This window comes from Sparus aurata, chromosome 7 (assembly GCF_900880675.1).
Source record: "Sparus aurata chromosome 7, fSpaAur1.1, whole genome shotgun sequence".
Classification (NCBI taxonomy): Eukaryota; Metazoa; Chordata; class Actinopteri; order Spariformes; family Sparidae; genus Sparus; species Sparus aurata.
The window spans coordinates 3,983,446-3,997,640 of NC_044193.1; the positions used below are offsets into that span (position 1 = coordinate 3,983,446).

Consider the following 14,195-nt stretch of genomic DNA (forward strand, 5'->3'; position numbering starts at 1 on the left):
TTAATAATAAATCACTTCACAAAACAGTTCTGCCTCCTGGACTGATGAACTACAGCCACAAGATGAGATGGTTTGTGTGTTTAATCAGGATTAAAGTACATTGAATCATCTCCCGAGGTGGATCCTCATTAAAAATACTGTATGTTTGACCAGGATCAAGTCATGTCTGTGAACATAACAACAGTGTTTACATAAGCTGGGGCCATCTTCACAAGTTTATCCCAGTGAAAATTGTATAAACAAACTACAGTATATATGACTCCATGTCAAGACTAGTGTGAACTGAGATAACATCAGGTCTCATCACTTTACAAATTAAATTTATAAGAAAAGATTATTTAATCTTATTAACTTAAGTTACGCCTGTGGCCCTCTGGCTCAGTGAGCAGTATTATCTTCCTGCTGTGGCAACAGGAACAGTCTCTGGTATAAGAAACATTTTTGGAATTATGATTATGTTTGGAATCAAAGCATTTTTCCTGTGAGTGTGATGGTGCAGTCAGTACACAGGACTCCAGGTGGAAGTCTTCTCAATAACAGGTGTTTTCTTTGAGTTTAGCTCACGACCTTAAGAAGACAGAATAGTGTTGTCAAGAATAGTCCCTGAAACTTCCCCTTCTCTACCTCCACCCACACACTCGCCACCTCCTCGGCAGGAAGGTCGGGTAGGTTTCCACTTCTGCCAGTTCAGTCCGATGTACGAGCTTCAGTTTGTATGATTTCATGCCATCCAACGTAACAGGCATCTGTCAGGTTTAACATCAGCTGGAGAGAACCTGCAGCCTGCAGCTAGTTAGCAGGAGCCCGGGGATAGCCGGGGAGCTCGGCTCCATACATTGTCTATGCATTGTTTACATCTTGTTATGATGTACTGCAGTCGAGAGTTGTGCACACAGCGACACAGTACTACTCAGACTGAAGTCCACAAGAGAAAACTCTCATCAGTGCTGTGTTGGTGCTGTTTATGCTGCAGCTCATTAGCAATAAAAGGTTGTTTTTGTAGCCTGCAGTACGAAGCCTGGTTTTAATCAGCTGCTCCTGTTTGCCCTGTTAAAGCCACCACATCACGCTGCTAATACAAACTAAATTAATGTATCCATGTCAAATGAAAAGCCCTTTAGTCTTTCAGTGGACGGAGATAACTTAACAAGGCTTTTATTGTGAAACATTTGAACTCTTTGACTTGCAACATTCACATACGTGGGCTACCTGGAATGTGGCTTCTGTAATCTTTTCTCCAGTTTTCACTCGGCTGAAGTCGTATTTATGAATTTAATGTTCAGCTTTAAACATAAGACAAAGTTAAGTTGAATTGTTGTTGTGAGAAATAAAGACACGATGTGTCACAGTTGACATGATGGATTGTGGAGCTGCTGTCACTCATGTTCTCTCATCAGTCCGGTCCAGAATAAATCCTCATATCCAAGCAGTTTGAAACTTTAAATCTGCCCGGCCCTACTCAGCAGGTTTTAAGATGACAGTTTCTCCATTAAAGCCTGCTTTTTATTTGCCCCATATTGTTTAATCCAGGTTATGTAACCACTAGATTTGCTGCTCTCTCTGCCAGTATTCTGATTAACTGCAGAGCTGGTCGATGTCTTCGTCTGATTTGGCTAAATGCTTCCATCGCCGTTCCCTCTGACGGTCTCATGATTGACTTTATGTTGTTTTTGTGGTCAGCCTCAGATCTCTGTGGAGCTCAGTGTGCGGCCTCTGTGTTTTTAATGTTTTTATGCTGTCAGAGAAATACGAGGTCAAGGAGTGGAGATCTCCTCGTGGCTGCATGTAGGACTTTTGTGTCTGAGTGTGTACACAGAAAAAAAGCAAATGCTTCATCAAAACATGATGAACTCAGAGATAAGTGTGTTTATGTTTTCACACACTGTGAATCATCTTCCAGTCTCTTTGGTCCCGGAGCCAAACTTAATGACTGTAAACATTTTCCTCTAAGACACACAGCAGTCTCTGCTCCACAGGGGTTTATACTCCAGAGGAAACCCAATGAGAAGACGCACACAGACAAGCACACAAACACACACACACACTCTGTTCCAATGAAATCCCATTATAACGTGTCGTTGTTGGGCAGCGTCTCTGGTGAAGGTGCCAGTGTGCGTCTGCATGTGTTGCCAAAACATTCAAGTCCCTGTAGAGAGGAATATCATCCTGTGAGTGTGAATTATTTCTGTCATCGTTTTATATTTTGCTTTAATCGTGTTTTATTTCCACTTACAGAAAACATGATTTCTTAATGACTCTGTAAGGAACCTGAGGGGGGGAAATAGATTTATTTCTACACTAGAACCTGACTTGCTTTTAACAGTAATGTAAAAATAACCTGCCTGTTAGTCATCAAACACACATGTGTAGTGGAGATTTTTATAGCTGGAGTCTGGTACCAGACACAACCGTTTAGACTGAGGCTGGAAAGAGAAAAAAACAGGAAAAACAGGAAAAACAGGAACACGGTGAACAGAATTAAATCAGCTTCGTTCAGTTTTGATGTTTATTGTCCCTGGAGGGAGGCAATAAAGGAATAAATGTTATACATGCAATAAAAATACAATCAATGCACAAATTAAAAGATGATAGAATAGATAAAATACCTCTCTGTGTCGGGATGTTTGTTGCACTTTGACTAAGAAGTCTTATTATTTTTCATAATCTGTAGTCTGTAGTCTGTATCTCTTTTAACAGAGCATGCTTTGGATTATCATTTTAAAGCCAAGATTAAAATATTAACATCTCATCACATTTACTCTGGTAACGATTGATAAACATCGTCGTAACAAACTCAAGATTCTCTGTTCTCATAGCAGAGCTCTTATGATTCTTTTTTTTTTATAATAAAGAAACCAATATAGACCATAACTAAATATCAGTATTCAACATGTACAGCAGTTAAGACATTTGAAAGTATTTGCTAAAACATAAGAATTCAAATAAAACTGTGCTTTATTCATTGAATATTCATTATTCCCGTACAGAGTGACATTATTTAAAAAAACACTTGTGTAACAGACTGCTGCCTCGGCTTCCAGATGGTGGGTTATTGAGAATCTATAGCATTTAATTTGAATTATCGGGCTGCACACTGTGGTTAAAAAATCAGACTGCAGTTATTTTTGACTGATATTACAATTTGCGATGTGTGTTCGCGATAAGTGGGAATCAAAATGTTAATTTTCACGCCACAGAACAAACTTAAAATCCTGATGATGTGACATTTGTTGCCGTCTGTACCAAACAAACATGTTTTTTATTTCACGAGAACACGATTTGTGGATTTGATTACATGACTCACAGCTGCTGCTGGAACACTTGGACTGAAGGAGTGTAGAGTCAAGTCTGGTGTTGTATTTAATGTGTAGGTGGCGGCCTGTCTAAACTAATGAACTAATAATCATACTTATGACTAAAAGTACGTCAGCTTTAGTAAATGTTTGATCAGCCCTACCTTGGAGTTATTTCTCTGTTTCTCTAGGTTGTTGCTCAACAATGATTACTAAGTTCATTCCTGTTTTTTTGCACATATAAAAATATTCCACTGTTACAACAACAGAACCACTAATGTGTCTGTGTGTGTTCTTGTTTGTGTTGCAGGATCGTGCTGATCTGTGCCAAGAGATCTCTGTGTGCTGCCTTCTCTGTCCTGCCCTACGGAGAAAGCATCTACCTCAGGTAACCAACACACACAACCACCTTTAGCATCTTGTCAGGCAGGACAAAGAGTCAGAGGAGACTTAAGGGGAAGAGGTAGAGTAAGCCACAGAAAAGAAAGGTGGAGGAGAGCTGAAGAAAGAAGAGAAGAGACAGTTGCTTACAGAGGAAAACAGGAAGAGGAGGAAGGAAGAGGGGTAACAAGCAACAATCAGTGAGGAAGAGAAGTTTGATTTTCCCACGTGCCTCAGAGCTTTCGAACTTGACCTGAAGGACAAAATCACACATAAACTTCCCCGCAGGAACTCACTTAAGTCTTTATAGACCCATCAACAGATAAACATGGAGCAGAATGTACATTTATCATGTCCTCCTGTTATCTTAAACACACACAAATACACCGATTCTGCAGAAACACAGATAAAAATACAGAGTAACAGTTATGTAAACATCTTCTAATCCCTTCCTTTGTATTTCGTTCACACACACACACACACACACACACACACAGTTTCAGATTTCAGTTTTTTTCAACAGCCCTTGTGCATTCTTATCATGTCACACCACACATGCACACACATTGTTTAAAGTATCAGTACACAAGTAAAAACTAATCTTTTACGTACAAACCGATTATAGACACACACCAAACTTGCTCCATCTGTGTCCGCTCACACACACACACACTGTCATACATACACATACAGGTCTTCATCACGCTTTTTCTCCCTCAGAGGAAGTGACCTCACACATCAACACTTCCACTTCTCTCTCGTAGCCGATACGAGACGGTGTGAAAGTTCAGCGTGTTCCGCAGAACATGTGGCTGTGGCGGGAAGTGACTTTTGACCTCCCACTCACAGGAATGTCACTGAGCCACATGTCCCACCCTGTCACCTTTTTAAATGCTACAGGCAGGAGGAGGGACAACTATTGAAAATTACCCAAGTCTACACTAGAAAGCTGAAGCACCAGTAGCGGCCTCTAGAGGCTGCAAAGGTCATTACACCCCATGATGAGAACAGTTCAGATGTTTTTTAGATCGTTTTAAAGCAACTTATTAATATAACAGATATTTTAAATCTGTGTGTATGTTGTCTGATATGCATCAATATAAAAGCTTCTTTTTTAAAGATTATAATGCAGAAAAAGATCCTTCTTTATGAATCCACTAAATCCACTGTGAAGTTCAGTTTCAGTGAACTGATGTGATTTTATTCAGTGAAGTTTATTGTTAAACAGTAAAATATTTTGCCTCCATTAAATATCTTTATCACAAGTGTTGTATCATTAGTTTATCAGAGCTGTTCTTTATTCTCTCTCTCCAGTGACCCCACGTTAAACCACCCGAGGAGGAGGCACTCGTCTGGAAACATCTCCACCACCCTGGAGATGCTGCCGGGGCTGGAGGGCTTTCAGCTGGAGGCCTACGGCAGGGTAGATAAAAACCCTTCAGACATCCACAGGTACATGTTGTCATGATCAGAAGAAGATTCATCTTTCCCTCTCTCTCTCTCTCTGTCTCAGTCAGTGTCGTACGCCCAGTTCCTGTACCCCACCAACGCCCTGGTGAGGCACAAGCAGTCGTCCACCAGCGACCTGGTGCTGCAGATTCCCGTGTCCAGGAGCACACACAGCATGCCGGGCCGGAGCTGCCCACCCAGCAGACTGAACAGCACTGTGGGACTGGACCTAGGTAACACACACACACACACACACACACACACACACACACACACACACACACACACACACACACACACACGCTGTCCTAACAGCAATGGTGCCATATCCCTAAATTTGGGATTATATCACGGTCATGCCATCCTGTGATGTCAGTGTTCCACCACACAACTGTCAGGTCACATTTAGGGTGAAAGACTGTGTTTCTGCATTTAGAGCGAGTGATTCATGCAGGAAGTAGAGGCAGAGGGGTGTGATTGTGACTGCAGAGAGAGAAATGAATGAAAAATAAAAGAGGAAAAGGGTAAAAGAAGGTGGAAGAAGAGAAACAAGAAAAGGGTGGAGGAAAATTAAGAATGACTGAAAATAAAGGAGTCTGAAGGAAAAGAAGAGGAAGGAGGGAAGAAGAAGGAATCAGTAGGAGATAAGTAGTGGGAAATGAAGGTAGTAGAATAAAAGGAGAAGTTAGCAGGGTAAAAAGGGAAGGATGTATTGTAGCATGCAAGAGAAAAAGAGAAAACAAACACAGGATGGAGGAAAAAGCTTCGGGATGAGGAGATGAGTGGAGGGAGAGTTGTTGCAGCTGTGCTCGAGTGCCGCTCTCTCTATATTTTAAACACATGTGTATGGTACACACTGTGTGTCATGGGTCTGCTATCTATAAACACACACACACACACACAGTGACATAGCCCTGTATTAGCCTCTAAACCTCACTCTCTAATCCGGAACCTTTCATTAACACAACACAACACAGCTGTGTGTGTCTTTGTGTGTGTGTGTGCAGATGTGATTTGTAGAGTTAGAGGAACACATGAGACTACACACACACGTGTCCATGTGCACATGGATAACAGGTTTATATTTTTAGTTTTCTTGTGACGTATCTCTTCGGCCTCTGCCGTCAAAGCACGTAATATGTCGGGTGTCCAAAACCTCCAGACACTGTTTTTATTCAGGGTTCTGAAACTGTGTGACGTCATCAGCGTCATCATGAGGTCAGGACTCCTGAGCTGCAGCTGCTTGCATCACTGTGGCCAGCTGTTGGTCAGCAAACGGCTGCAGGAGTTTTATTAATTTTACAGAAATGGAATTAAGAGACCGATGGAGTTGTTTGTTTGTAACTGGTAGCATTTCTCCCTGCGTTCAGTCTTTATGCTAAGCTAGGATAAACACGTCACTGACACAACTCTGGTAGCCATCTTTGTATCTGACTCCGTATAAGAAGTGTTCTCCATGACACGTGTCATACGTGACAAACATATATCCAAACCAATCAGATCAAAATGAATGTAAACAGGGAGAACGTTTATTACATTCACATCATTTTTTGTGGTACATTTTTTATTTCACACATTCTCCCTCCGTGTCAGCATGACTTCCACCCACTCACTTGTGATTTTGTGTAGGTCTTGAAGACGTGACCGAATACGACCCCAACCTCCTCAGTGACCCCCAGTGGCCTTGTGGGAAACACAAGCGGGTGCTGGTCTTCGCCTCCTACATGGTAAGAAGTCAGTTTTTATTCATCAAGTGTACGCTACGTTAAAAAAGATCCAACAGCTGTCAGAAAACGATATGTAGTACTTGTCCAAAGGTTACAGCCACATTCTGATTTCCTCATTCTAAGACACGGGAGTAAAAGAAGCAGAATGAAAAAATGAAGGAGAGCGAGACAGAGAGGAATAAAGATGAGACGACAGAAGTATAGAGGAGAGAGCAGGAGGGAGGATTATAGAGCGCTGAGAGCTGAATAATCACGACACACACACACACACACACACACACACACACACACACACACACACACACACACGGTTCTTTTACATCAACATAATTATCCTATAGGCAGCAGCTTACTTTGATCCCTCCACTGAGATGAATTAAAAACTATGGAGACACACACACACACACACACACACACACACACACACACACACACACACACACAATTGTGTGTGTGTGTGTGTGTGTGTGTGTGTGTGTGTGTGACTTTTTTCTCAGAATTCTGATTTTAAACTCTGAGAAAAGTCAAAATAGCGAAGAATTTATATTTTCTTTGTTTTACAGTGGCCCTAATCCTTTTCTGTACATGATGTCTTTATGATGATCTACTCTACTAATACTACTACACCATTCAGATGTGTAACAGAGGATCAGACTTGTGCACAAACACCACCAGTATATAATGAACAATGTCTGTGGGCTCAGAGTGAAGCCGCTGATAGCAGACAGCAGAGAAACACACTCGTCAGTGTTGACCTCCTCGTGGGGTTCGTTTACATTCAGTGAACGTTGTTTGACTTTTAAAATTTTCTCCCGACACTTTGCATAAACAAAGAAAGAGATCGTCGTTCCTCTCTCCCTTAGCTCCTTTTCTTCTGTGCCTTTTTATTTATTTTTCTGTCTGTTACTTTGCATATTTTCCCTCCAGACGACGGTAATAGAATACGTCAAACCGTCTGATCTGAAGAAAGACATGAACGAGACGTTTAAGGAGAAGTACCCTCACATCAAACTCACTCTCAGCAAGATACGCAGGTAACGGACTTCACTAACGTGACGATATAACACAGTCATTTTTAATACATGATACAATTGTTGACAGAAGTTTGAATGTCTTTGGCTTTGTGACTCTGTCTCACAGTCTGAAGAGAGAGATGAAAGGCGTTGGGGAGGACTGCGGCATGCAGCCCGTCACCATCGCGATGGCCTTCGTCTACTTTGAGAAGTTGGTGCTGCAGGGTCGACTCAATAAACAGAACAGGTACTTTAATGTCTGAGCCTCTTATAACCCAACAGTCAATCACACTGAATATGGAAAATGTGTATTTCTTACCATAACTAGTGCCAGCAGTGCACTCAGAAGTCTTTCCGATGGTGCAGACTGGTGTTCTGACTGATGTGCTACACTGATGGTTCATTATTCTGCAGTGGTCTCTCATTGATGGATTCCATGAGTTTTAGACATTTTCTCTCAACATAATCATTTGTAAGAGCTGAACACTGAAGTGTTTTTGTCATCATGGAGCTGTCCCAGAAAACAACAACCATAATATCCTGGAATAAGAGATTTTTGACACAATAACATTAAGGGAACTTTGTGGATCACATACTTACTTTGCAGCAGCTTTTGCATAATATGTCTCCTTTAAAAAGTTCATACTGTCACACGCAGTATGCATACAATCTGGACATACTCCTTCATCATGACGGCCGACTTGAACCTTTATAATCATTTGCAGCCTCTGCACGAAATTTTGGAGTAGAAAGAATCTAATAGTTATATTTAAATGTACTTACATCTGTCAGAGAGCTGTCACATGTCTGTGCTCTCTCACTGTGACGTCTCTTCCACTGTGCAGAGGATTGTGGGTCACAGTAGCCAGAAAAGCGTGCTGAAATGTGATCAGACGTACATCGTAATGAGACTTACTGAATCTTTTTCTGGCATACTAAACAGTGTGGTAGTATGCTCATCTGAAGGCAGGGTGAATGAGCTTCTGTCCCAGCATGCTGCTGTGTGGAGTCCACACTGTGGGAGTGGCTCCCTCTTGTGTTTGTGGTTAGTAACTGCCATTAAAGCAGGATAAAGATAAAACAAAATCAAAGATGATATTGAGTCTCGTATCACAACAGTGATATAATATCAGTATATTAACCAGCCCTGGTTGTGGTTAATATTCCAACATGTTTCATCTCCACATTTAGAAAATCATCACTGTACCGTCTACAGTTTTTGATGTGACCACACGTGTTGACGCTGCAGAACGACCTGCTGTCACTAACCCTGATCGTTGTGTTACAGGAAGTTGGTGTCAGCAGCCTGCATCCTCCTGGCGGCTAAGATCAGCAGTGACCTCAAGAAGCAGGAGGTCAAACACTTCATTGATGTAAGACACACACACACACACACACACACACACACACGATAGTATCATGGTGGTTATCTCTGCCTGTCTGTCAGATCATGTTGCTCTTGCTCAGGTGTTTGTGAAGCTGATCTACCTGAGCAGGTGGAAAACAACCTGCAGGACAGTTTCTGTCCTCACACAGCTCAACATCAAACCTCAGCAGGGATGTTGTCATTCAGTACCAACTGGTTCAGTGACACAGCCGCTGCTATTGGCCCAACATTTACAGAGGGGGAGATTTAACCTTTTCATAAACCAATCAAAATTAAAAATGTCACATATAAACAATATAACTGGATTATTTCCCGGCTGTGTTCTCTCTGTGACATACGTTTCTCCTCTTAACAATAATGGCAGCTTCTTTTTGAACCGGTCTGCTGCAGGGAAAAGTGTAAAGAAGGTTGATCTGTAATAAAAATAATCCAAAATTGATTCACTGTTTCATGTAAAATATCAGAAGTTATTGACAATCTGATCCCAGATCAACATTTGTCAACATATTAACCATAAAAACTGAATTCAGTTTTGAAAGAAACAACGAGCAAATCCTCAAATCTGACTTAAACTTTACTCTGATAAGAATTCATTTAATTTATCTCAGTGTGTATATACTGCTTGTTGTACATAATTTAAAGGTAAATTCCTGTATTTTTTTTATTTTTAAACCTGGGCCCACGTTTACATGTTTTGGTGGGAATGATTCATATTTAACCAAAGTTCTGGAGCCGGTCCAGCAGAGCGCCTCAGCTGGAAGCCGCGATAAGGCTGAGGTTTGATCCTGTGAGGGAACTCAGTTGTTAATGCTGCATCACCAGAACATGTAAACACAGGACCGAGGAGGAACATTCAAACAGATAATAAGACTTTTATGACTTGGACTCAGATCATTTGACGTGTTTGTCTCATACTTTGTTTCTGTCGTGTCTGTAGAAGCTGGAGGAGCGTTTCAGGATCAGCAGGAGGGAGCTGATTTCCTTCGAGTTCACCATCCTCGTCGCCCTGGAGATGGCGCTGTACCTCCCCGAGAGTAAAGTCCTGCCACATTACAGACGGCTGGTCCAGCAGCAGCAGTTATAGCGGTGGTGACGCTCCTCCCTCCAGAGACTCCAGCAGCGTCCAGCTCCACGCTGAGGACTCATCCTCATCTCAGACACCAAAGCTCTTCCACACTGTGACGGAGGCACGACAGCAGCGAGGAGCGGAGAGAGACGTCGCCTTCTCTTCCTCCTCCCAACACCAAAGTGACGACACACTGTGATCGATGGTTCGGCCGGTGCCTGGCTCAGCAGCACCGCGAGAATCACTGGAGGTCAAATCCATCACAACCCCACAAAATCACGTCTTTGTTTTTCATCCTGATTTTCATCTGTTTGTCTTCGCTGTCAGTTTTGAAAAGGTTTTCATCACCAGCTCCTCACACAGAGTTTAGTCACGGACACTCCTGAAGGTTTGTTGACAGTCTTCGATCATTTTTAGTTAAATTTGAGTTTTTTCAAAGTAATTTTGAGTCCTTGCTTCTAAAATCTCTGCAAAAGTTTCCCTTCAGGTTTCACCACAACAGTGTTTTAAAGGACAGCTTCACCATTTTTCAAATCTGTCTTTAAGCAGTAGTCAGGTGCTCATAGAAACATAAACTGATATTCTTATTTTACATTAAACATACACTCAAAAGGACTGACACTACGAGATATTCACTTGATTTGCAGGACTCAGACTGCTGAAGCCTCCTGTTGGCTTCAGATGAACATTTTTGTATAAATGTTCAACCTTTAAGACATTTAAACAGCCAGTATGAACATGAGGAATCATCACAGCGAGCAAAACCAGTTTCAGTGCACATACGGGCGCCTGACTTATGTTTTAAGACGAGACTTGAGAAATCATAAACCTGTTCCTAAAGGTTGATTCTGCTGTGTCCACAGATCCAACATGACTAAAGCATGTTGAATCAACATGAGATACTCAGTAGTCAGCAGTGATGAAGCACAGAATCATTGTTGTTGTCAAACCTGCAGGGAATCGTTAAATGCGACATGTTTGCAGTGTGAGCGGCCGGTCGGCTGAACTCGTCGACACGTTTGTTCAGAAGACGTGAGACTTGATTCTGATCCTGCAGAAATTGAGAAATTCAAATTGAGGATCTGTGTTTCCAAACTGAACTGAAGCACTTGATTCTCTCTGAACCCTCTCAAAGCGTCGACACTCCCTCTTCTTCTTCTTCTTGCTCTGATCGTAGCTCAGTCTCACCTGCTCACAGTAACACACACGGAGCTGCAGTGTGCTGCCGTCAGGAGCTCCACTGGAGGACTTTAGATGTTTAAGTGCCTTGCCCGAGGGCACGTGAACTGTAGATGTTCCTTATCTGTCCGTCCTTTGATCCAGGGATTCAAACCAGCAACTGTACGCTCACCTCTCCTCTCATGTCGTCGTGTCTCCGTGATGCTGGTTTGGTTTCACTCTGGAGGTCACACAGAAGCAACGTGTCCGTTATTTCCTGCGTTTAAAGACTGAAAAACGTCAGAACGACGAAGCAAGTTTAAAACATTTCTACATCTGAAACCTGAACTGCAGCGTCCTTCATCAAAAGTCAGGAGACGCAGCCCGTTAATGTCACAGAGAGCTGGGAATCATTACGATACCCTGCCTGATGTGATTAATTATATCTTTTCTGATAATGAGTCGTGTTATATGCAAAGGTTTACTGTCTTCTATGATGTTACACTAGTTGGACAAGATCATGATATGTTCGGCTTTGACAAATTGTGAGAGGACTCTTGACTTTTTCCCGACATGTTATAGACCAAATGATTAATCAGTGAATTGGAAAAAAGAATAATCATCAGCTGCAGCTGTAGTTTACCGTCATCACTTCAATGTTTATTCATGTTTTCGTGCTGCAGAACAGATTTTTACTCATTCTCACACAACACAGCTCACATACGGTACCGTCGTATGTTTGGAGCGGGACGCAAAGACAGTATTCATGTTCCTCTGTAGCTACGTACGTCTTTGTTCTGTCTGAACTGTGAAGGAACATCAGCCACCAGAAACACCTTCCTGTTCATGAACGACCTTAGAAAAACTGTTTCACTCAGATATTATTTATTCTGTTTTCACTGTATCATAAAGGGACAAATATTTAACCAGACAGAGGCTCCCACAGGACGTTTGTGCAGGAAAAACATTTTATCTGCTTGACGCAAAAATAAAGTGGATATTTTGTTTTAAATCAGAAGTGGTAACCATCGGTTACAGGCGGCCGTGTTGGAGGACAGACGGCTGCACAAACACTTCCTGTCGCCTCAGTTGTTTTTGCACTTTGCCTTTTCGCTTCACAATCCTGAATCTTTATTTTACACCAAGTAACGAGGGTAATAATATTTTTCTACATTAAATGTGTGAAGTGTTATTGTGTTATTGTACTTTTAAAAACTGACCGTAACTGAAATGTATTTATTGCTAATAATCCTCCAGATGAGGAGTCGTGTTTTCAGACGTGGTTGTGAACCTGCAGGTGATGCAAAGCATCTTCACTCCAGATGTTTTAGTTAAAAAACATTTCAGCTGATGTTTCAGATCAAAAATATGATTCTAAATCTGGAGTTTGTACTTCTTTGTTCTTCCACTGATGTTATTTTCCTCGTGTGTTAAAGGGACTTTGTTGTGTTTTGGCGTTCGGGTTCATCTGCACTTGAATGTCGGAGCAGGAGAGCGACTGAAGTGAATCATGTTGGTTATTTCACTCAGAACTGATCAGGAATTTATCTCGTTCTCTTTCTGCACCAACACCTGCTGAGCTGAATTTGTCAAATCCAGTTGAGTTTAGTCTTTAAGCTTAAATATTTGTTTCAATTATCAACCAATTCCATGAAAAGAGCGACCTCTTAATGACTCCTCTATCCTCTCTGTAGCTTCTCCTACTGAAGGTTGAAATCTTTAAAACAGCGCACAATCAGAAAGAAGAGAAATAGAGTTCAGTGATTTATTAAAACAGCTGGACGTCCTGAGAGGCAAGTTAGTTGTTTGATGTTTTTTTTTTTTTTTAGAAAACAAAGTAGTTTTGTTTCCTTGTGACAGAAACATTTCCTCTTTTTTCTGGTCGTCCACTTTCTCTCATTTAAATAGTTGTAAACTGTTTTGGCAGGATACGTTCCTACCATGAAAACATCAGAAACATTTTTCTCCTGGGAAAAATTTAACTTCATTAAAAAATTAATTTGTGGAGATTTTTTTTTAATTATTTTCACGAGTAAACAAAGTTGTTTTTTTATTCCCAGTAGAAAAAAAATATTAAATTATTTTTTGTAGAAGAATTAAAAAAAAAAAAAAAAGATTTTTTTTCTTCTGAATAAAGAAATGACTCAGTTCCACATACGAAAAAAAAATCTGCTGAAAGAAATGTTGTCTTCACTCAGATTCACCCCTAAAAAAATAAGTCTGGGGGGGAAAAAAAAAATTCTTATGTTTTCATGGATGAAAAGAAGAGACAAAGGTAATTTAGTGTGAAACAGAGGGAAAGAAATACGTCCATTTCTTTCTGTGTGATTTAAATAGTTTTCTGTGTTGACACATTAAAACAAACCACAAGATGAGACGCATTCAGAAACCTTCAGCACATCCACTGAATATAAAATGTACATAATGTACTTACGGAGCTAAAACTTTCTAACACTTGTTCCTTTTCAAAGCCTTTGTTTCGTTTTGTCTCTCTCCTGCTCTGACGAAGAACGTGAAGAAGAACCCTCGCTTCACAATTTGCACTGAGACACTTCAGAGCAGAGTCGTATATTTAACTTCTTATACTTCTGAAATCTTGAAAGAATATTTTGGCAATAATTAAAAAAAAAAAAAGCTGATGAAATACAATCGACGTTAAAGAAGCACAACACCAGACGACGTGATGAATATACGACTCTGCTCCAGAGTAGAAACGACACA

General features: G+C 41.0%; 1 protein-coding gene across 1 annotated transcript in view; it reads left to right on the forward strand.

Moving 5' to 3' along the window:
• cables2b (Cdk5 and Abl enzyme substrate 2b) overlaps positions 1-10,366 on the forward strand; it is a 41,602-nt gene extending 31,236 nt beyond the window's left edge. The window contains exons 3-10 of the mRNA XM_030422307.1: positions 3,604-3,681; positions 4,989-5,097; positions 5,188-5,356; positions 6,753-6,850; positions 7,778-7,884; positions 7,991-8,110; positions 9,152-9,236; positions 10,188-10,366. Coding sequence (XP_030278167.1) covers positions 3,604-3,681; positions 4,989-5,097; positions 5,188-5,356; positions 6,753-6,850; positions 7,778-7,884; positions 7,991-8,110; positions 9,152-9,236; positions 10,188-10,334 — 913 coding nt within the window. The 3' untranslated portion in view covers positions 10,335-10,366. The remainder of the gene's footprint in view (positions 1-3,603; positions 3,682-4,988; positions 5,098-5,187; positions 5,357-6,752; positions 6,851-7,777; positions 7,885-7,990; positions 8,111-9,151; positions 9,237-10,187) is intronic.
• Positions 10,367-14,195: the final 3,829 nt, after the last annotated feature.